General features: G+C 38.8%; 2 protein-coding genes across 3 annotated transcripts; both read right to left on the bottom strand.

Moving 5' to 3' along the window:
* LOC103704654 (putative kinase-like protein TMKL1) lies at nucleotides 1-2,941 on the bottom strand. Its single transcript, XM_039126491.3, has 2 exons — nucleotides 2,204-2,941; nucleotides 1-1,337 (listed from the first exon to the last, which is right to left on the bottom strand). Exons 1-2 carry the CDS (start codon nucleotides 2,700-2,702, stop codon nucleotides 748-750), a joined length of 1,089 nt encoding a protein of 362 aa, XP_038982419.2. The 5' UTR covers nucleotides 2,703-2,941; the 3' UTR covers nucleotides 1-747.
* A 3,082-nt stretch (nucleotides 2,942-6,023) lies between these two features.
* LOC103711674 (phosphatidylglycerophosphate phosphatase PTPMT2-like) lies at nucleotides 6,024-20,903 on the bottom strand. Of its 2 annotated transcripts, XM_039126490.3 has the most exons (6): nucleotides 20,245-20,903; nucleotides 17,291-17,413; nucleotides 15,276-15,369; nucleotides 11,615-11,697; nucleotides 11,449-11,538; nucleotides 6,024-6,640 (listed from the first exon to the last, which is right to left on the bottom strand). In XM_039126490.3, exons 1-6 carry the CDS (start codon nucleotides 20,473-20,475, stop codon nucleotides 6,236-6,238), a joined length of 1,026 nt encoding a protein of 341 aa, XP_038982418.3. In that variant the 5' UTR covers nucleotides 20,476-20,903; the 3' UTR covers nucleotides 6,024-6,235. The 2 variants fall into 2 exon arrangements, with proteins under 2 accessions (XP_038982418.3, XP_088579985.2); XM_088723859.2 differs by lacking the exons at nucleotides 17,291-17,413; nucleotides 20,245-20,903 and adding an exon at nucleotides 15,785-17,104.
* Between the last annotated feature and the right edge of the window lie 3,056 nt (nucleotides 20,904-23,959).

The raw sequence follows: 23,959 nt of genomic DNA, 5'->3' as shown, positions 1-23,959 counted from the left end.
GAGTTTACAACATTTATTAGAGCTTTTGAGTATGAGTATGAACTTCTTCCACACCATAGCTTACAGTAAAGTAATTAACAACAGTAGTACATAATTTTACACAACCATGAGGACGAGGTCATGATGTTTTGTAAAGACAAACCTTCAACTGTGTAAGTTTAACAGGGAATCTTTGTAAATTCACTCCTCCCTTCAACCATGCATGTATGTGAGCATATGGTAAGTGCATCCCAAAAACATAAAAGTGGTCACAAGAAGTGAGCCAAGAATCTGAGTTAAAAGATGACCAGTAAACTGATGTCACAGCTGAAGCAATCTCTCAATGGAGCTCAAACAGCCATTCAGAAGAGTTCAACAGTAAAGTTCTTCAAGCACCAAAAGATCTGTCTCTGTTTTACACACCGATTGTGGCGTGTCCTTCCTCAATTTGATCTGTAAAAAACTATGCATGCGAGTGGTTCAACTTGTATGTTGCACTGTTAGTTCCTCAGAAAGAAACAAACCCAACCCCACCACCACATGGATCACTGAGAAATCCACCACTCTCATCCAGTTGCTGAGACTTCTGATTCGAAGGCCACAAGGCATGCCATTTTGCTAAGCCATATGTAGATAAGGTTGCTCAGAAGAAAGATTTAATTAGTCGCCATCCTTCTGTGTCAAATATCCTTGTGGTTCTTGACATCTTCATCAACATAACATCACGAAATTCCAATTCCCTCAAAGACTAGTGCAAGGTTGGAGATGTCACTGCCCAATTTCTTCGAGCCTTCTGACAATGCACTTGATATCCGGTCTCAGGGCAGGTGTAGGAGAGCAACAAGCCATTGCCAGTTGAAAGAACATCTGCAAACTGTCCTCGTTAGTGAAATTTTGCTTCTTACTTTGGTTGATGAGCTCGGCCGAGTTCATCACATCAGGGACTTTGTGCTCGCAAACCAAGTTTCTCAAGGAGGTGGGCAGATGAAGATCTTGAGAATGCAAGAATTTGTTGTTCATAATTTCCTTCTGAGCAAGCAACTCGAGTAAGACGACCCCCAAGCTGTAGATATCGCTCTGTGTGCTGGCGTCCTTCATCTTAATCAGTTCTGGGGCTTTGTAGCCCCGAGCTGCAGAGGCTTCGAGCATTTCTTGTACTGCTGCCGGATTCAAGAGGAGGTGCAGGCCAAAATCTGAGAGGTGAGGCTGCAAATCGGCGTCCAGCAAAATGTTGTTCGACTTGAGGTTGCCATGGACAATAGGCCTCTGCAGGGCAGTGTGAAGGTGATGGAGTCCCTTGACGATACCCAGAGATAGTTTATAAATGACTTCCCATCTGTGGGATTCAGCAGCTCCATCTGTAGAGGTTTATGAATCAATAAGTCCTTTAACGATTGGATTCATTGAGCTAAGTTTGAGAAATCAGGAAACAAACAGGAGATCAAACTGCCAATTTTTCGATATCAAAGGGCAAGAAAATTTGTGCCACGAGACTAGCATTGCAGCCAGGTATCTAACGACATAAAGTGAACAAAAACATCAGATAGGCTTTCTCCAATACCACAGAAGGCGACATATTAACGGTTTAATCGAAACAAAACTAAGAAAAAATCCAAAATGATCCTACTCTAAACAACAGCTTGAGAACATCGAAGTCTAGCTTAATTTAATTAACAAGTCGATAAGAATCAAAAGAGTACAAATTCATCAGAACATTTTAGTTCCAGACAATTCCAGTTCATCCATTTCTTCTTCCAAAAGCAAGTTTTTATCCCCTTTTCTTCTTCTCTTATGGCAAAGCTATAGCCCGAAAACCCAATGCTTATTCCCTTCCTGGAACTTTCAAAATATGTTATGGATGTCATTCTCTAAATTCACAGAAGGGAGGTGTAACCTTCTAAATGGAAAGACCAAAAGAATGAGCTGCTATTCGGTGACATTGCAAATAGAAGAAGAGAAATTAAAACTATACAGTTCAAACAAACGAATCAAAAGAAGAAGAAAACGCCATTGAGAACAAACAAAGAGAAAGTGGAACCATATAGTCCAGACAAACGAATCAAGCACAACACTTAGAAAACCCATTCAGTAATTCCAAAAAAAAATCTTTTTTTTTGTCTTGTTTTTGCGATCGACATACTCAATTTCTCCCAAAGCTGCAAACTTTGTACGAAAATCAGCCAAAAGTATCAACTTTAGAGCACCAAGGAATCAAGCAACTCACCTCGAAGGAATTGCGACAGAGTCCCGACGGAATAGAACGGGTGGACGAAAAGCGTCTCCCCTCTTGGCCCCGCATACAGCGCTCGCATGGGTACCAGATTGGGGTGGCGGACGTGCCCCAGTTTCCGGACCGCGAGGAGGACGTCCTGGGTCCGGCCGACGCAGGCCGGGCGGACGAACCGGAGCAGCACCACCGAGCCGCTCCGCTGGAGGCTGGCTCTGTAGAGCGTCGCGTAGCTGGACTTCCCCACCACCTCCCCCGGCGCGTCCAGGATGTCGTGGACGGTCAGATGCTCCCCTCCGGCGAACCTGGTCAGCTCCTCCGCCTCCTTTTCCCCCTCCTCCTCGCCGCACCCAAATCCCCCGCCCTCCAACGACTCCCTCTCCCTGCTCCACCCGAATCTCCTCCGAAAACAGCAGCACATTGCGTAGAGTAGCAGCAGAACAAGAAATGGAGAGATTACGCCGAGAACTATCTGGATTTTTCGGTGCTTCTCCATTTCTTAGCTCTTGGAGCGGCGTCTTCTCAGAAAAATTCCATTTTTGGCGGGGAAATATGATGCAACGAGGGGATGGGAAGCTTCAGATCTGGGAGGATGCACGGATGGATCGTTACCTGAGAACCCAAGTGATTCTTCGGAGTTTCTTGAGAGGAGTGAAGAAAAGCTACCATTTTTTATACAGAGAAGAGAGAGAGAGAGAGAGAGATAAGGAAGGAGCTGAGTTAGATTGATGACACTTGTACCACATGCAATACTCCATATTTATCGAGTTAAGCCTAGCTGATGCAACGGTCATCCAAAAAGTCGGAATTGATTTATTTACGATAAAATATTATTTGTAATTATCTAAAAATATTTTTTTTTAAAAAATAACATATTTCAACTAATAACAATCGTTTCCGCTGCATGGAAACTATCATAATGGAAAATAATACTTATTTAATATCTGCTACGTGCATGTCATGCGGCAGGGTTACGAAACAGTTACCGTAGCCGTTTATTTTAAAACCACGATCGGCACGATCCGAGCAGGGCTAAAGGTGGTGGATTTGCCGTCGAGTACTTGAATAGGACGGTGGTTTCAAAGTATGATTGGGACATGCACCGTGTTCAGTGGGAAATGCACCGTGTTAAGTGGGGAATGACACGGCGGCCAGCGCTAAATTCGGAGCCTGCCTCCAAGGAGATGTGGTCCTGCTGTCTGCTTGGATATATATATATATATATATATATATATAGTTCTATATTAATTATTTATTAAAAAAATTTAAATATTTATATTTAATTAAAAAATTAAAAAAATAGCTATTTTTTGTTTTAGTAAAATTCTGAATTGTTACACCAAGAAAGATGGCTGGAGGCTTTTAATGGAGTGTTGGGAAAAGAAAAAAACTGAAGGGGTCTTGAAGGAGAAGGTGGTGATTGATACTTTTGGCTTGTGAGGACAGTGAGATCGCAATTTGCGAGGGATTGGTGGGGTGGGTTTGTAGGGCTTAACATGGTACACCATTAGTTTAGGGTGGCCACTCCACGCATAATTAGTATTCATGGTGGGTGGAAAGGAGAAGCCATGAGCTGTAAAAGAAAATGCATCTAAGGCAACTATCATGCCATTTCTCCTCTCTGTTGATGTTATAATTAATATGCTCCCATGACCATTTATATTTTACCACTGTGATGACAGTAGCCAGTCACAGTTGGATCATTCTGGTGGCGACAAATTCTGGTAGTATTCTTCTCTAGTTTCATAATATTGTATTTTCTGATTTTATTAGATGGGTTTTTCTTATCACAACATATAGAGAGGGAAAGAGGGGTGAATGAACATGCAAGTAACATCCAAGTAGAATGTTAAGAGCCACACTGCATTGTATATAATAAACAAGCATTGGCACTTTAAAATTTAAACTGAGCACAGTTTAGGGATCACGTCAGGTTAAATTAGTTGAAAGTTATATCCATTGCTGCAACTTAGAATTTGGGTGTAGGATTGCTATTTGCAAGGATGAGTCCGAAGGAAGTGAAGTGGTAACTTCATACGTGCAAGGAGGCACCAAGATAGATATCTCAGATGATGTCTAGGTTGTTAGGTTTAACAAGGTTGGGTTGCAAGCAGTAAAAACGGATTATGTACGGGATTGTTGGCTCCGTTTGGGTTTTGGTTGCATAAGCCTTCATGGCTTCAAGCCAGCATAACGTAAGATTTTCTTAATCCAAATCTCACCCAAGCAAACACGTTTTGGATAAATCAAGTTCCAAATTAATTACAGTGTGGATATGTACAGGTTTGGGGTAGCCTAGCCTTAATCGAACCTTTGTATACACCAAACCTCTTCCCCTTTCTTTACATTCTCTTAGTTGAAAATATATCTTCTTTAATCCTGCATGAAAGAACAAACATAATTGCCTCATAGCTTCTTTTATTAATTGTTGCCACGACATCTAAACCTAACAGTGAACCAGCTATAACATATCGCATTTTCTGGCAAGACTAGTGCACCATCACATGTATGTTGAGACACACATTAAGCTTGCAATGCTAGCCAAACAGTCTGCTCACTGATTATTTTCCTAAAAAACGTGGAGGTAGGAGAAATTAGTCAAAGTAGGACAAAGATGCTAAATAGTTCTCAACGCTGGATGCCGCGAACATTCCTTGCCATTTATCCATGTCACCCTGGTCTTCGAATCTCCCTCCCTCCAAGATGATCTTATCAATTTGGAACCTAGATGTAACTGTTTTACATCTATACCAAGCCACCACAAATTCAGCCATGGGAACAGAGTTAGTCGCGATCGGAATGGATGCAGTACATAGTACTCAGCCTATTTGATTTCGAATAACAAACACAGCACCTGCAGAATTAGGCCGAGCAAACTCATCGAAATTCACTTTGAGAAAGTCTAGTTCGGGGGGCTTCCAGGAGAGTGATTTGTGAAGAAAGATCTGCAAACTTGCGAGATATATGACAGCCTCAGGTGCCAGAATCCTTAAGCTTTGCAGATCATCAAAATTCTCTCTAAGCTCCACTCTAATGTTTCTAAGACTTTCGCCATTCCCTTCTTTCTATATTAGCCAAAGAGTATAAGCCAAAAGAAATTGAGCTCCGACCATCACCACTGAAAGCAAATGGTCGATTGCTTGATCATAGGATTGGATCCTTGCCAGTTCTGAATTTGGAATCCTCTGCCAAAATAATGACACTGTTGCATTGAAACAGTAAATGATCTAGAGTTTCATGTTGGCTTCCACAACATAAGCCAGTTGGGGATACATGGAAATTCTGACCGCCAGAAAACTCATGGTAGGAATTTCGGGTCTAGGGCAGTGAAAGAACTGGCTTCATATCTCATGGCCACAGTTTTTCTATATCAATTTTTAATATACCAAGCCTTCTCATTCAAGCGTCTGGGTTAGGATTGAGAGGCAGGTGTCTCTCCTTGAAATTTACAAAGACAATGATACTAGTTTTATTCTGCATCATTTCCAAATAAAATAGTGCATGGTTGATTATAAAAGCAAATACAATGGCAGACATCTCTAAAAACTAAAGCTTTCACAAGAATTTAACCTCCCAGCAGCAGCTGCAGGGAACAAGTTAACAACTTGGAGGCAGCTCCCAAACTACACGAGTGGTGTCCTTTTCAAGCACTAAACTGAATCAAGCGGTGACATTAATAGAAAGTTGAAATGAGTTATTTCGAACTCATCTACAGCTCAGGCATTCAGACAATGTAAAAGTTAGAGAGTATGTTTATGAATGCCCGAAACAAAATGTTGACACGAACTCAATATTAGATCATTGGATATACACAAGGTGACAAGGAAGAGGATGCAGTATGAACAATGCTATTCATTATCTCTTTACATATTGCTGTAGAATTTATTTCATATGTACAAACTGTACTCATGCATGCAACAAGAAGCTCAGTCTTTTTCATTCTGCTTTCCCAGCTATGCTAAAGCTTGTCACAAAGGCCTATGGAGATTAAGACACAAGAAAAAAAAGGATTAAAAAAAAAAGACATGATTATAATTTCACCACCATTCCTTGCAACAAACAGGGATGTCCATTTCCTAGCTGATCAGCTTCCAAGGAGCAGCTCTCCCTCCCAATCTTATCAGTCAACAGTGTCTCCTGATGAGCATGGCACCGAAGCCAGAAACATGAGAACCTTGCAAAAGCTGCTTGGCCAGCTAACTGCACCCTGTATACTAGGCCAAGCTCTGCCCATATGCTATTCCCCACATTGCTTGGTGCAACATCCCCATCATATCCATCAAGGTCAGATTCGGATACCACCACAAAGGAGCTGTCATCAAAAGCCACGAGTTTTTGAGTGGTGACTAGCACCGCTGACTTCACAATTGGATTGTCCAAACAGCTAGATATTCCAGTTTTCTTCACCCTCAGTCTGTAGTACTCTTGGACAGCCTGCAAACCATATGCCAAAAGCAAATGTCAAAGATAAAAGATTCTTGAATGCAAGTCATCTTAGTGTGAAGTTGTGAACAATCAGTAGAGATTTCATTGCACAATTTCAAAGGATCTACAGTTTTGCCTGAAACCAAAAGTTGACATCACCAGACCAATTCTAACGCTTCAATAAAGTAGTATCTCAAACAAGTAATACAAGAATGAGTACATTTATGTAGCAATTAGTTAAATCCATGGCAGTTCCGAACTGGAATCATGTAATAGTGATGCATCAAATACAATGCATATTGGTCAACCAATGTATCTAAAGGTTTAAAGAACAAACAAGATTCAGATAGACTAGGGTATAGTAATTCAAATATACTAAATGTTTTGTGCAGTATTTCACCATAAATTTGAATCCTCACATAACCATTCGCATCAAGTTTGTGAACACTGAACAGTAAGCCCCACATCCTTGATGCAGCAGCTTCAACTAAGCTAGGTTGGCAGTTCCTTAAGCCACTTTTGATGGATTATTGGTAGAGTTTAATTTTGGAAAAGGATATACATGCTAATAAGTATGAAGAGGCCACAAGAAAAACTCTTCAATAAAAGGTACTTAACACTTTAGGACATGACCATGCACCAAAGTGATTTCACAAAAACCCTCATGGCTCAGGTGTGAAATAATGTCTCAAACTGTGTGAATAAAACAGGCACAATAAGACAATCTCTATGTAAGATGATAAACAGTCCAAGGTAACCAACTCCAGCAACTGCAAATTATTAGACACAACGTACCCTGAAAATGGCCTAACCTAACTATTAAGCTCTAAGTTTCCTATAGTAAGACCATCAAGGTACTTAATCTACCTCCTGATAATGCAAGTGCACAATGTTGACAAGAACAAGCATTGGGAAATATCTTTGAGACACTATTATAGTCTTCTCCCTTCCCAGTTGCTTGTCATTAATTCAAACCCTCCTCATTGTGCTGATACTTAGAATTGTACATTTCCAACACTCAAACAATATGGTCAACCTAACAAGTACCTGAAGCCAATTGCTATGCTCCTCACCAAGCCTGTGGGAATGATGACAAAACCATTCCCATCGCTTGCTTTGCAGATTAATTTGCTAAAGAGAGAAAGAAAAGAAACTCTCCCTTCATCAGATTTTGCAACCAACCACTTGAATAGAAAGACACTAAAACTGCATCTCACACACTTTTTCTTGATTTAACTAGTTTACAAGCCCTTTTTCCTTCTATTCTTTTTAATAGTCAAGCTCAATTTGGTCTCTGACATTTTAAAACCCTGTCCTCCAAAACAATATGTTTATCATTGAAATTTAGCTTTCACCTCCTCCACAAAGGCATCCCAACAACTTGCAAATAACCCAGGGTAAGGAGCTCACGAGTAAATAATTCAAAACTCACATCTTAGGAGCTATATCGTAAATGAGGGCCTTCTGAGTAGAGCATCTAAAAGTGGCAACAAAATGCATTCCATGAAAATCCAAGTGGCTTGTCAGAATTGGTAGCACTACAAATAAAATCAGCTAGATTTTGATATACAGATTTGGATTTTGAAATACACTGAAGCATATTTCTCCCAAAAGAATAGCAAAGGTTATCCCCCATGGTGATAGATTTGAAGCAATGTTAAGTTTCAGCCAGAATTCCAAAGGCAAAACCAAAAACAAAACCAGTGTCAGTTGGAACCAATCTAAAACATATATAGGTAAAATCAAAAATTTTTGGAGTTTCATCGGTTGGAACCAAAAGCAAAATCAGTTGGAACCAGCAGCTTTTGGAGTTTCATTGAAAACTTGCTTATGGGTCAAATCAATTGCATATATGGATAATCAATGCCACCATCATTTATTCAAATTCCAAGAATTTTCCCAAGATTAAGATTGGACTTTACAAGTTTAGCAATTTGTAGGTACTGTGAATTGGACCCTAAAGAAAGTTATAGTAATTTTTTTTATATAGGATTCGCTATCTTAAATCTTAAATTAATAAGCATTTAAATTATATGCAGTACATTGTCATCAAATAATAAAATGATGAATCACACTCAAAAACAATATAATGCTTTTATGCTTTAAAAAGGAAAAAAAGTGGCATACATACATGTGAGCGCGCATGCCATACATACATATATGTTTTCAGCATGCTACCACCAAAACAATAAACTCAACGGTCCAATCAGTGTAATATTTTTGAAATAAGAAGTAATTTGACTTGTAATCTAACATTCTGCTAATTTTTTATTTTTGTATATTTTCATTATTCTTGGGTCAAAACTACAGAAACTCAAGTTGATACTACTGAAAAAACGAAATGCATTTGACCTGCCCAAAAATCAAAGCTGAAATCAAGTTCTAAAACCAAGATTTAGTCGCTTAGTGTGAGCTAGTGAATAAGTAAAATTCGCCGGCTTGAGTTACTCATGACAAATTAAATGGAAGCTTGTTTTGTAGTACAAACCAGTCCTACAAGGAAAAAAGGAAACATTACCAGATGACACCTTAGGGTTGTTTTCACTTAGTACCCCTTGAGTTTAAAAACTTTCAATCTATCCTTGAAGTTACTTATATGGCCCGAGCCCACCTGACGCCCAACATGGTTAAGACACCATCTAAGAGGACAAAATTACCTTTTCCATATTTAAAAATTTCTAATAAGTTAACTGAAGTTGGGAAAAGTTAACCGGGATTATAAATTATCCTTGGGATAAGTTATCCCAACTAGGATGAATTCATAGGTAAGACAAAGCGCTTTCTTATAAAGAAGCATCTGGTAACATCTAGTTAAGCCACCTTTCTCTAAGAAAGATTTGAGTAATACAGGATCTATACTACTTGGAATGCCGCTCATATTGAGAAATTCTGCCTAGTCTGGTGGCATTCGATCACAGAATCCCTTGACAGAAATTATCTTTCTCATCTTCCCATCATAATCCCCAACGATCTGTAATGGCCAGGGGGGCAGACAGGAGGGCGGCAGCGAGCTACCAAGCGTTGGCCTGGGCAAGGAAGCAGCAACCCTTGGCTACATTCTGGCAAATGTTGTAACCGTCTTGTAGGCAATGGCTGAGCTCGCGAACGGTGTCAAGGTGGCCAAGGAAGGGGGCACAATATCCTCCTCGACAGGGATCTAGCCGTCCAACTATTGCATGACTGCTGCGGGGCCAAGGGTTCCCCTGACAATGGAGAGCAATGGAGGGAGGTTTTTGGATTTTTTTGGGTATATAAGCATAGGCGGTGGTGGTGCAATACTGCAAGAGAGGAGGGAGAGATGGGAAGGTGAGAGGAGTGCCAATGGAAAGCACGCTGAAGGAGATTAGAGGGGATGGGCCATTGGTGCTCGATATGGATCCCAAGTCCACTGTTGACAGAAATGTGGAGGACGTCTATAACAAGGATCAAGCCACCAAGGAGGAGCTTGTCACCCCCTAGACCCTCTCTGTTGCCAGGTCTAACCCAATCTCTGTCAGTACCATTAGTTCTTCTTTTTCCCATGTTGCAGATCCAGCAAAGGCTCCACGACTACTTAGCTGGTGGAAACCATGGAATGGAGATATTGACATAGCCAAGGGCATGGTGTCAGAATCAAGACGAAGACTGCATCTTTCTGAAGCACTTCTCCCACCATGATGACCGAATCTATTTGGTCCTCCATTAGCTTCAGCTCTGCCTCCTCCCTGTCTTCTCCCTCGATCTCTTCCAACATTCCCACCACAAGGAAAAGTCCTTTTTATAAACTTGCTTCTGCTCTTCTTCTTTGTTTTGCTTTTGGGTTCTATATGAGGAGGCTGTGATGATTCCTTAATGAGGGTTTTGCAACGGCTAGGCAATCTTGGATGGTCTGCTGCTGTTCTTCTACAGGCAACTATTTACAGCTGTTTTGATTTATTAGTTGCAGAAAAAAAGATGAATCTAAGCCTTCTTTTCCCTTTCCCCTACTTAGTTTTTCTAATTTATGGATTTTTCTTTTTCAAAGTTTTGTACTGTTGGGGTTTCTTTAATTTATTTACTATGATTGGCATGCTCCAGCATTGTGGTGCCCTTCCTGCCACCACTTCAAAAACTCAGGAGCCTGAGAAGCACCAAACCCCTTTGCTGAGCAAGGCCTTATCTTAGTCAAGGATGTTTTAATATGGAGATTGTCATACGACAATCACATGATACAAGTCCATAAGCTCAAGTAAATGGAGACGGATGGCAGGACCATATTTAACCATCTAAGTAACTTCAGGAACTAGATCAAAACTTTTTAAACTTGAAAGGTAATAAGTGAAAACAACCCTAAGTTCAGAGTGTGTTCCAATAATTTCCCCAAAAAATAAGAAACAGATTATAAAGTGCTTATAACCGTAATTCTAAATGTTATCTATCACTACTACCACCGCCCTTTCCAAAGGAAAAAAAAAGTGAGGAGAAGGAAAAAGGTTTTTACAAAATATATACTGATAAACATATGTCTCAGTTCTGAACAGCCAAGCAAGTCAACTTGTGTGTAACTATTAGATAAGTTATATGCACAGTTAGAATTATTCTGAAAACCTGCTAAAATGCAAATTAATACACATGTAGGGGACAACAATCTGATTTGTTTAATCTGTTTGGTGATTTATCAAGGAAGGCTTGATCCACTAATTAAATAGCAAACCATAATTTGATAAAGAAGAACCAATAAGATTTATCTTCATAATGGATAAAAGAGAGAAGACTAGAGTGTCTAAAATAACTGATGATGATAAAGATGACTGAAAAATAATATTTATCAAGAACCTGCAGATGTTATAATGAGTTACCTGCCACTGTGAAGAAGTTAAAAGAACTCTTGGCCTGCTTAATCTGACATATGCATATGCTGCACTAGGTGTCATCTGCCTATGTTGCACCTGAAAGATAAAATTCTATTAATAAAGATTTTACAATCACACATGTCACCATTAAAGAGCTAAATGCATGACAAACCAGGTAACAGAGAACAATGGTTGTGCTGCGCCCTCGACCTGCTTTACAGTGAACATATGTTGTTTTCCCACTGGATGCGTTCTCTTCATAGAGTCCACATAAATACATAAGTTCAACTTACAAAACAATATAAAGAAATCAACCAAAAAACATGCAAAAATTTTTCACAGCTCAATCCCAAAGAACAGAGGTCCAACTCAGCTAGTAAGCATGGGAAAATATGAAAAGTGAAAAACCAAAAAGGTTTGATGGCATTATTGCAAAACATAGGCAGAAAAACTTATCGTGTCATCTATATCGGAAAGTGTGTTTTGGCTTTGGGTCTGCAAATTTTTCTTCCAAATTTCCCATTGGTTTTCCAAACAAATCTTATTAAAAAAAAACCTTTAATCAAGGTTTTAAGTACCAATCCAAACCGAGCTCTTTTTTTTTCCTTTTGTATGGGAGTGGGTGGGGGAGCAGGGTTTTCTCAGTATACTACTAAACTGACACATGGTATGTGTGTTCTATCAACTCCAGTAATGTACCACGGGCTGATATAGGAAAATACTATACTGTATAGAAAGATATCAGTATGGTGCTTGATTCCAAGACTTAATTTTGGTTATAATGCTATATGTCAGTAGTAATCAGGAACCAGGTGCCCATTTATCCCACATAAATGATAAATTTGGCATCAATACTCTCCATAAAGGAAGACATAAAGGAAGAGCCCTTATTACTTACGCCACATTTGAAGACGTCTACGAATTTCCTATAGTGGAAGACGAGTATAAGAACGTATTCTGGGACGAGGCACAAAAAGTTCAGACAATGGAAGGAGAACCTCACTGGCTCCTCAATCCTCATCTCAGGAAGTCCCATTTGAACCTTCGCCGGCGTCAAAACGGGAGTCTGAAAAGTAGACAGTCTTACTCGCTAAGGGTGACGAAAAATATGCTTTGCATACGACCCCAGTTTCCTCTTTCGCCATGCTATCTTCGTTGGCAAACGGGTGGGTTAGAGCGAGCACTGGCAGAGCGCAATGCTAATCAAACAGCCCAGGATACTCACCGCTTCAGTGTTTCGAGCAAGGATTGTCGCCCTAAAGAGCAGACAGCCATCGCTGACACAGACGCACCCCAGAAGCAGACGAAAAAGAAATCCAACAAAGACAAACCGAAAGAGAATCTTTCTTCAACTGCGCCCGAGGCTCGAGAGACCTTGTTGGAGAAGCTGTTACTATCGAAACTATACAACAAGCTTAAAATCAAGAGTCTTTTGTTCCTCTCTCCTCGGTCTAGCCAGTAAAGGATGATCGCGGTAAGGGCTGGTTACGATTGAAAATACACACTATTTAAGCACTTAAGCTTACCATGATGATTGCAGAAGAGAAAGTACGACAATCTTTAGGCCCTTACTCCGCTTATCTCTCTAGATACGGCATTACTGGTCTTAGGACTTTTTGACAAAAGCGCCAAAGCCTTGAAAGGTAACTGATGCAAAGGAGTTGTTCTCTTTTCACAAAGGAGTTTCAGAAATGACACTACGTCTAATCGTAGGAGAGCTGAGAAGTTTACACCGATTAGTTAGTAGATTTCTTCTTTGACTTGACTTTCATTCAAGTTGCGGATGGACTTTTTGTAGCTTTTCTATCACAGACTTGACTCCTTCTAAGAGGATCAAACGATGCTCAACCAGCGCAGGGTCCAACCATGGCATGTCGCTATAGGAGACTCCCATCCATCAAGTCTCCAAGCAATGATCACTCACTCTACTTTATAAACTCTACACGGCATTCAATCATTACTCCCGATCATTTTTATTGATCATTTTGAACATAGCTTATTTTCTTCCTTTTGAGATTTGGCTGTAGAAGGATCAAATTGTATCCGAGGAACAGAGGGATACAAAAAAGTAATAAGAGAAGCGCACAGGCCAATCAATCGTATCGGTCGTATTCTTAAATTTGGAGGAGTGATCCATATCATCTTGACTTGGTTCTGCTTGCCCTTTTTTTTAATAATACCGAGTCGGATTTTTCTCCTACCAGTATCAAATAGAATATGCCGAACAAAATCTTCATGTAAAACCTGCTCGATTTAGATCGGGTTCTTCGCCATGGTCGAGAGCAGTTGACCTAGCTTAATGTGTTTTAGGTTGTTCTTATGCTATATGTTGTATCGGAAGATCTGTATGACTAGGAGGGCAGTGGTAGGTGTATGACTAAGAGGGCAGTGGTAGGTGTAATTTACCATGATCTTTTAAACTGAAGCTTCTTTATGGCAGCGCGGGAGGTGGGTGCCACATTTCATTGCTCTTATGAGATGGCTCCTCTCTAAAGCGCCACGTGGTGGAGATTTACGTGAGATGGCGATGTTTGCTGATTTGGCAGACTCTGGTTGGCTTTCCAAGGCTGTGGCGTGCATTAAATGCTGAACTGATAGTTTGTTATGGATCCGCTTGGGGAATCATGCGTATCTGCTAAATTTTCGTGGATCCACTTTGATTGCCGATCATGGTAAGGTTATGGAATTAACATTTAATGTGGCTCAACATGAGAAAAAATATTGGTTGGACTCAACGGTTGACCGGTCCAATAACCCTAGCAACATGCCTATATTGCTCCGTGTTCTCTTTCCTTTTCTTTTCCGGTGAAAAAAAAAGAGAAAGAGAACGCGGTAAATAAATGTTTGACTTGAATCCTAATAATTCATTGGGTGGGATGGCGGAATGAACCAAGAAAAAATTTCTTTCTTATGAGAGGTTCATGAATTGACTAACCCTATGAATGAAAGAGTCAATATTCGCTTGCGAAACCTTTATTTATTGGATTACAATTTTTGGCGCGATTCGATTCGATAGAGGTCAAAATAAGGATTCATTATATTCTAAAAAAAGAAGCATTCCCTCCCTCAAAAAACACCAATACCATCTCCTACCTCCACCAGTCCACCACACTTGATCTTGTGATTCCTAACAAGTGTCTCACCAACAAATATCTCCATCTATTTTATGTTTAATCAGGAGCAAAAAAGACTCAATGAGAAAGATGGCAATCTGTGCTTGATAAATTTTTTTTATATTTGTATCATATATTTTGACATTTTCTGTTTGTGAGATACACACAACATTTATGTGAGGTCTTAATTTTCCTTCCAGCTCATTTCATCATTTCTTTTTATTACTAAATATGCATTGTGCATGCATGTATACATGCTTCATTAAATAGCAAAATGATGTCCACTAGTTGAGGTTTGAATGCTGGTGCATGCGCATGGAGCAGGTGACAAAACAGAGCATCAGATTATATAATTGAAAAAAACAGACAATATGACACTAGTAGTTACGGTAATGTCATTAACTTCTAAATGAAACAACACAACCAGGATTCCTGATATAGACATAAGATGCTAAAAAATACCATTAACTTCTATATGTCAAGAATTACAAAATTAGTAATATATATTGTAACTTCTTGAAAAGGAATCTCAAATAGCTTTTGCATACTAACGGATCTGTAAGTTATTAAATGTTGGTAAATCAGTGAACAGGACCTCACATATCAGGTCTAAATCCAACAATCCCACGACACTAAAGGACAATTACATCATAACTAAGGCAACATTGAAGATAAATTTATCTGATATGCATGTTAAAGTTGAACAAGGCAAATGCCTACCATGGATGAAGTCTACAGCTCGACATATATCTCCAAATGATGGGGCAAAGAGGTAATCTCTTGTTGGTATCACCAAATGTCGAATCCCATGAGCCTACAATAATATTTAAAAGAAAACGCATTCCAAAAAATGTATTATTAAATTCATATACAACCAATGAATATAATGAATTGCCTTCTACTTACTAGAGAAGAAAAATGACCAAATTACTTAAGTCATCAAAGAAAACAGTCATAGCCACTAAGGGTGAAAATAACACTATCAAGAAACAAGATGAAATACCAATAAACTGGAAGCAAATTCCAAGAGATGGAAACAACAAAAGCTTAGAGTGCCCCCTAATTTGTTATTTTTTGACTTTTTTGGATGTATTTACACTAGAAATGTATGAGTCATCCATTGTAGCAAAAAAAAGAGGGGGGGGGGGGGGGGGGGGGTGAGAGATTAAAATTCAAAGAGAACGATCAATTGAAGCCTCCTCCCCAGCTACCAACCAGCACAAGTATACCTTTAAGTCCCTCTCTCTTCCTGTCATCTCCCTTTCACTCCCTCCACATCACTCATCAGAGCATGGTGGCAGGTCTATGGGCAACAGCAACACCTTGTCACCTCGTATCCTTGTTCACTGGAGCATGATGGCAAATAACGGGCAACAACTTCCCACCCTCTCCTGCTCTTTGGTGGCAGGCTGGCATGCAGCAGCAACACACCCCTCCCCTGTGCTCTCTCTCTTTCTCTCCCCATTCTCTAACCCTTCTTCATTGCAGGGAATAGCATTTTGCTCCACCAATCTGATTTCATCCTAGGGGAATCTGGGCCCTCGGATTCAAACAATCCACCACTGCCATGGGCATCCTCTTCACTCAGATCTCTCTTCCCTCTTCAGCAATTGAGAGGCTCAGATCCTAATCCTCGACCTCTATAATGCCAAAAAAACACATTCTTTATATCTTTCTCGTCCCGCTTTTTCTTTCTTGAGTTCATTCTTTGTTTTGGATCTGTAAGTATTATCTATTTCCCTTATTTTGTTTCAAGTCGGTTCCAAATAGGGAAAGCAGTCTTCAAAATCCCAAATGTGTCTTCTCCCGCTCACCATTTGATTCTTGAGATTTCCCGATTAGTAGATGCCCTTCTTTTTGCTCTGATTCAGCAAAATGGTGCAGTACAACAATATCAACCTCGAAGTTTGGCTCTAGGTATATCAATCTGCCCTTATTTACTTATTCTTATTTTGCCCCGCCCTCTTTTTAACGATCCAGTCAGGGTTAAACTGATGGGTATTTTATGACAAATCTCACCCCGGTTGATATGATACTGGGTGTGATACAAGCTCAGTTATGTAATTGTAATACTGGTTTGTTAGTAACAAGTTCTTTGTGGCAATGAGTTCAACATGAATCTGAAGTTGAAACAGTATCATGATTTATTTGTTGAAGCTCAACCTTGATATTGTAATGCTGATTGCTTTTATCCATTTTATTATTCTTTGTCTTTTGTTTGCATGAATTCTTTTACAATTTTGATATAAAACTTTAATCTATTTTTTATATATAACTAATTAGCAACTAATAATATTTATTGCATCATCATGATATCATGATTCAATTCTGCTCAACCCAACGGTTTAACTAGCGACCCATGACCTGCCCCTTTTCTGGTTTGATGAACGGTACAGTTTTTAAAACATCGGTTGCCAAAGGCAGGACATCAAATATCATGTTAAATTCAAGATTATATAATTTCAGATTGTGATCAATATAGTAAGCTGCGGTAGCTCCAAATCCTCTTGAAGGCTGCGATTCCTCTATGTGTTGCTGAATTCAAGGGCCTGTAGGTACACACAGAACCAATATAACCAAATCATCCTTTTCCTTTGTGTTACCTTTCTCAACCAATGTAAAATTTACTCTGTCACATAACAAAATGTCAACAGATAAGGAGAATAGCAAGATGCCTTGCAAATAAATTTATATGATGCATATAAATTAAGGGCAACAGAAAATAAAGTACTTACAAGATATAGTGATGTAGGGACCAAAGTCTCATATGGTTCATTTAATGTGATAACTCCACAAACACCAAGTTGCTTTAAGCAAGGAACATCACTAGGGAATGGAACAGCACCTAACAGTAAAAACTGATGGCAGATACATTAGTCTAAAAAAAAAGTCATATAATAACAAAGCACATGTGGAGGAAAAAAGGAAAACCATGTTCACTCCTGATTCTTTACCGTCCAACTGTAGCCACTCATTTTGAATGCTTTTAACCATAGAAACCATGTGCGAACTAAATAAGGATAATATTACCGTCCAATTTCTTTGCTTTCATACATCACAAATCGACTGCCTAAATTCTATGATTTTGTTGGTTCATTGCTAGTAAGGACAATATTATTATATCCATCAAATGACATCCATTAGGGGTGATCCACTTTGAAACTGCCACTCTATTATCAGAGATCTAACCTAGGCCGACTCATCAAACCTACTGATCTCCACTCTCCACTCCTATAGAGCCTCAATCAGTGCTCAGTAGGGGCCAACAAGGCTTGCATCGTGGTTGACAACAATCAAGGTATCTCCCTCTATCATCTGGACAGTCACCTAATCACCACGGCTATCGCAGAAGCTAAGAGAGCATCTATCACTTGGGGTCACCTACGCTATTTGATAACCATGCTATGTATTTAAAATTTAGTGTATCTTAGGTGTTTAGGTAATGATACATGTTTTTCCAACCTTAATCATTTGTGAACCATATCAAGGATGAGCCTTGACGCAATAGTAAGGTTGCATACATCTGACCTTCCTCGAACCTTGCATACTGGGCCATCCTTTTGATCATTTAGTTTAACCATTCTATAGTTTTAACTATATAAATAAAAGAGTAAAAAATGAATAGAATAATCTCAACTAGGGAAGTCAATAGTTATGTTGGTTAATCAAACAGGAACGAAAATCAGAGATTGGCATACTTTTTAAGAAGCTCCACTGTGAGCCTATTTTGTGAGAAGACATAAGACTAAGAAGGTCCCATACATGACTGATCAATTCAACTTCATGTTCTATTAATTCCAATAAACAAGAGAGAGAAGAGAGAGAGAAGTTTATAGTATTGTCTATAGAGGCATATCTAAGGTTTGCCACACCTCATGCTTCGAGATAAGGCTCTCCAAAAGCACCATAAGACTCACAGGTAAGGCTAATATAAACTATAAAGCGAAGAAAATGCAACAAGCAGGGGACTCATCTGATGTGCATATCTTCCACATTATATTATGCTGTTCATGGGTTAAATACACAATCCTATTAGTTTAGCTACCAATGAAAGAGAAGGGAAAATCTTGTATTTTTTTATTACATAACATGTACTCTAATATTATGACTCAGGTATGGTAGGATATATTATTGTGCATTTTCACCATTTAGAAAACAAATGTATTGAACAAAATTTTAGAACCTTATCAAGAATGTTAAGCTAATGAAGTTCAAACTCATCTAGGCAAATGGGTTGGGCTGGATTGGATTTTGGCATGCTCCAGCTGATCCACATTTGAAGGGTCAAATTGTTGATTCTGATCCCAATTCATTTACATTCTGGTAGGTTTGATCAAGTTTCAACTTTATTTTGCGGCCCAACTGGGTTTTTTGGGTTATATCAGGTCAAAAAAATAATAATAATAAAATAATAAAACACATATATTGCAAAAGAAACCAACAACCGTTAAAACATTGAAGCATTTTCAAAAACCCATTCCACAAAAGATAAATAATAAGCACATATAAATAATCATTAAGAACACAAATCCATGAAGAACTATGAAATTACAAATAACAACACATACTTCTTAAAACCATATCTGAGCCACATTTGAAACAAGTAAAAACTGAGCCTGATCTAAATGACTTCACTTTGGATTGAATAAGGTCATGTTCTGGTCGGTTCCACATCATACGTTTACAACCCCAACCATAACACTGATAACTTTTGACTTAGTTTTCACATGTTTTTTTCTTTTAGTATTCATTTATGTATAAAGATTAATTCAGAAAGCTTTTGTTTCAAATTCAAAGGTTTACTAATCAGCCTCTTTTTTAACCCCCTTTATTGAGGTCTGAGGAAAATAATAATTTACCTGTAATGGCTGACTCTTTCTCCCAATTAACTTTGTTATTGATTTTTTAAATAAAAGCCAACTTGCTGCAACATTTAACTCAATATCGAAAACATTATCCACAGACCATGACAGGACAGCAATCAACCAAAATATGATTGAATTGAATATTTTCATGATTTTTGTTTCATATTGCTTACTGACTTCTGCCCGGCATCCATCGCTAGATATGCATTAATACCGAAATCCACGTTCCTCCCCTAATTAAAAGCTTTAAAAAAGAGTACATGTCTCCCACCCTCACAGTTATTTGAACTCCCTCCATGAAGCAAACAACTTCAGAAAAGAAGAGTGTACCTCTCACTTTTCCCAATGTAGCACCTCCCTATAATCACTCTAAATCTCATAAACGACAATCCTAACTACTGAAACTTAAAATCTTTCCCTCAATAATTTTCTATTTTATTTCTTTGTGCTAACAAGTATGAATTTACCATCATAGCAACGAGACATTAATCTTCAATTTTGTGCGCTGCAAATAAATACATGGGTTCTAATAAAACAATGCGGATTCAAATTGTTTTTCCAAGAAGTATTTTCTCGACAATAAATTTCTCAATGATAAATATCAGGACATTTCAAGCTTGATGGATCTATAACAAAATCATATATTTATTGCATCTACAATCCAACAATTCTTGATAGGCAAACAGGAGATGATTATACGCATATAAATAGCTATAATCAGGCATCGAAAGAGGGAGGGGAAAAACCGATATAATAAAATTAACAAAAATCCCAAAAGAAAAAAATGCAGCATGAGAAGGAGCTAAAGAGAGAATTACACAAACCTGGTCGACCTCATCCCACCAACGAAACTCGGACTGGATCTTATTCCGAAGGACATTATACAAAAGAGTCGGATAGAAGAGAACCCGAGCCCCAACCCCAACCATAGCCCTCTTCGCATCCAATAATCCAACCTTCTTGCCATTAACCCCAGCAACCGATGATTCATCTTCCCCTCCTCCTCCTCCTCCACCGCTCCCCGACTCACCCTCGGCTAATTCCTCAATATACATCCCCCAAATCCCCGATTTCCCTGATCCAATCTCAAATCCCAACACACAAACACGAATTCCCCAATTCCAACGGCCGAATCCTTCACATCTTACAGAATCCACAGGATTCTCCCGCAACCCATTGAAAAAGAAACGATTCAAGCGATAATAGAGGGAAAAGAAAATCCTTCCAATCAAAGAGAGATAGCATCAAAAGGCGACAATGGCAAGAAATAGAAGGGAAAAATGGAACGGGAGAGAAGGAGAGAGCTAGAGAGGGGAAAGAGAGGAATCCTCGGCCGCAAGCTATTCTTCTTTTCTTGGTCTCAAATCGAAGAAGCCATCTCTCTCTCCCTCTTCCTCTCCCTCTCGATCCTCGAAACGAAAAGGGCGGTCTCTCTGCGACAACTACCGACCGTGAGCTGTCCCACCGCGCCCTCCACCGAGCCAAAATAGAAGGTTAGGTGATAACAGCGCCCTTACCTGCGTCGCAGATCCTTCGATGGAGGTCACGTGTCTATGGCCTAGATCTAACGGCCAAAGAGTTGAACAGAAGGTGCGAGTTGACGTTGACCGTCGGATTTTGGAACGGAGGGGTGGAACGGACGGCTCCTGGTGACGGGGGGGATACCGGAGGGCACGTGTTTGTCGAGTGGGGTCTAAGCATCTCCGTGGGCCGCTGGGCCCCACCATCGCCTATTATTACTGAACGGCGGTGATTGATTGATTGATTTGGTCGGTCTGGACGCCACGTGATTCGGTGTCCGGATCCGAATCCGACTTCCGTCCTTCGCTCTTCGGTGGGCTCGAGCCGCGGCGTCGCTGCTGAGCACGTATGATGCACGTGACATGCCCTCTGACGTGCACGAATTTTAAGGGTCAGGTGGATAACGATAATGCCAATCTTGGGATGCGTTTTTTTTAATGATTATTTACATCCTCGTTTTATTTTTATTTAATTGCCTAAATGATCGATTAGGTTCCGTTAAATAGATTTTATGAGGATTAAAAAGATAGGTTTAGTTGTATAATAAATTATTTTGATTTTTGTCTAGCTACAATTTTTTCTGAATAATTGTTGTATGAAAATTTTACATGAAAAGTAACATATAGGCATAGATATTTATGGTAAAAAATAGTTTATGACATTCCTCTAATAAAATAGTTATATTTGTTATACCATTACTAAATTATGCTTATCTGTCGAAAACTATTCTGCAGCTATGAAACTTATTTCAAAGCCATATGCAAGTCCTATATTTGAACAAAATACAGTCTTGTATAGTTATGCTTTACTCCTCATTTAATAGGGTACTATAATTTTATATAAAAAACCTACCATTGCACTCCCAAAAAAAATATAATAAATATAGAAATAATGATAATTTAAAAAACTTATTTTATATAAATTTGTAATTGAAATAGGTCAAAGAAATTTGGGAATTTGTACTTGACTCAAGATAATATGAGCATCATTGAAGTCTATATATATATGTTTCATCAACTATTACCAATGCAAGGACTGCTAAAACTTGCAATGATCGTCTTTTCAAGTCAAATTTCTACTCCAAAGCTACAATCCTATCCTACGAGATTGGGGGAAAAAAATTGATATGAAAGATGCAGCCCATTCAAAGAGAGGACATGTGTTAACCGATAATTTCTACAATAGACACATTTCCTAGATGATATCATTAGAAATGAAAAAGAAAAAAAAATTACAAAATATTACAAAACATAATGCCCTAATTTAAAGTTTTGTAAAAAACCTTTAAGTAATATGTTGGCTATGATGCCCTAGCATTGTCGATAGTAGATATGAAATTGCCTTAGCAATTACTAGATAGCATAATCTAGGAAAACTCATTCAATTAAATTAAGTCATTCCAAAAATAAAATTATTTTTTAATGTATTCTCTTCATGATAATGGAATCAAAATTCTTCCATAAATATTTTTGGTGCTCGGATAGCCACTACAGTGCCCGGCACCATACTGGAAATTTTGGTAATTCACCATAGAGCCCTATTTATCCAATCTTCCATAGTTCTGAGACAGATAGACCTTGGAGTGGCAGATGCTTTACCTGAAACTTAAATTAGCTTTTTTTTTTTCTTTGTTTACTTTTTTATTTCATTTTATTGGTTTATTTAGTTTTCTCTTGGGAGAATAAGGGGGGATATGGGGCATAATGGGCCAACTAATTATAGACCTAGTTCTTGCAGAGTCTTTAAGGTACCTAATTCTAATTGCTTGAGACCATCTCTAGTAGAGCCTCATTCAATCTTAAAATACTTCGATAATCCATAGGATTACTTCATGTATGTAACACCAATGTTATTATGTGATTCTCGCTGCTCTCATGGATTTCAGTTCATAAGTTGTGATCGTTTATCAGTAGATTTTAATTGTTAACAGACTACCTTGTTAATAAACTAAATCCCAAAAGGTTGTGACATCATATTGGACCCTCTTCCTCTATGTTCTCCACTGCTCACTTGTCAAAGAAATAGCAGTATGTCCAAGACAAATTATTAGGGACTGTATGCATCCAGTGATCTCTTCTACATGGTAATTATTTTTAAGTTCCTAAAGCGAAATAGTGGCAAGCCATCTCATATTTAATCAATGAATGAAATGAGAAAGATACAAAGGAGGAGAGGGAGGGGGAGAGAGAGAGAGAGAGGCAGGAGACTCGACATTGCCTACCAATTCAAACTTCAAAAGCCTTCAACTGAGCTTCACCAATCACCCAACTAGCCTTCCTCAAGAAGCATTGGCCAGTTGTTAATGAATACCAACTACGCCTCCATCAACTACTCTATCTAACTCATTGCTATGCCGACCAACCTCTTAAGATTGCTTTTGGATGCTGAATGGTTAATCATCTCCCGATAACTTTAACAATTGGTATTCACTACTAAACCCGCAATCCAACGAATAAACTTATTCGCTACTTGGTTGGTACTCACTACCTGCTACTAATGCTATCTTGCAAAAAGTGAAGAAATTATAATAAAGAAGTGGTAAAAAAATGTTATTTGCGAGTACAAGTGTAACAACCCAGAATTTTACCCAAAATGGCTAGCCAGAAGTTATTATTTGGATTTCTTGATCCTGTATAAGTATCCAAAATCTACCCAGCGAATAACAATGTGTGACTAAATACACGCTCGCACGGGTCCTCACATACTTCCTTCGTTCAAGCCCTGACGTCCTCGTCATGCTAAGGAGATGATTGATGTTATTTCATCCTCCTCTGGAAGTAACTTTAATCTTGTTGTCTATCTTTTTAGCCCATCAACTAGTTAAGATTATTCATTTCTTTTTATATGGTATTGGTTGGTTACCTAGATAACTTTATATTATCCACCCTTTAACCAATATTAATTCCTCGGTAAATTTGTCCCACTAATCCAACAACAAGTATACAAAACCTACATTAGTATAGATATTCATCATGCTTCCAATTTCCGTATATCAAGTTCAGAAAAAAAAATTAATGT

The sequence above is a fragment of the Phoenix dactylifera genome, chromosome 6 (assembly GCF_051530095.1).
Source record: "Phoenix dactylifera cultivar Ajwa chromosome 6, Ajwa_hap1_PhDact_Kaust_v1.1, whole genome shotgun sequence".
Classification (NCBI taxonomy): Eukaryota; Viridiplantae; Streptophyta; class Magnoliopsida; order Arecales; family Arecaceae; genus Phoenix; species Phoenix dactylifera.
Note: the sequence above shows the minus strand (reverse complement) of the source record. Positions and strands in the feature narration are given on the sequence as shown.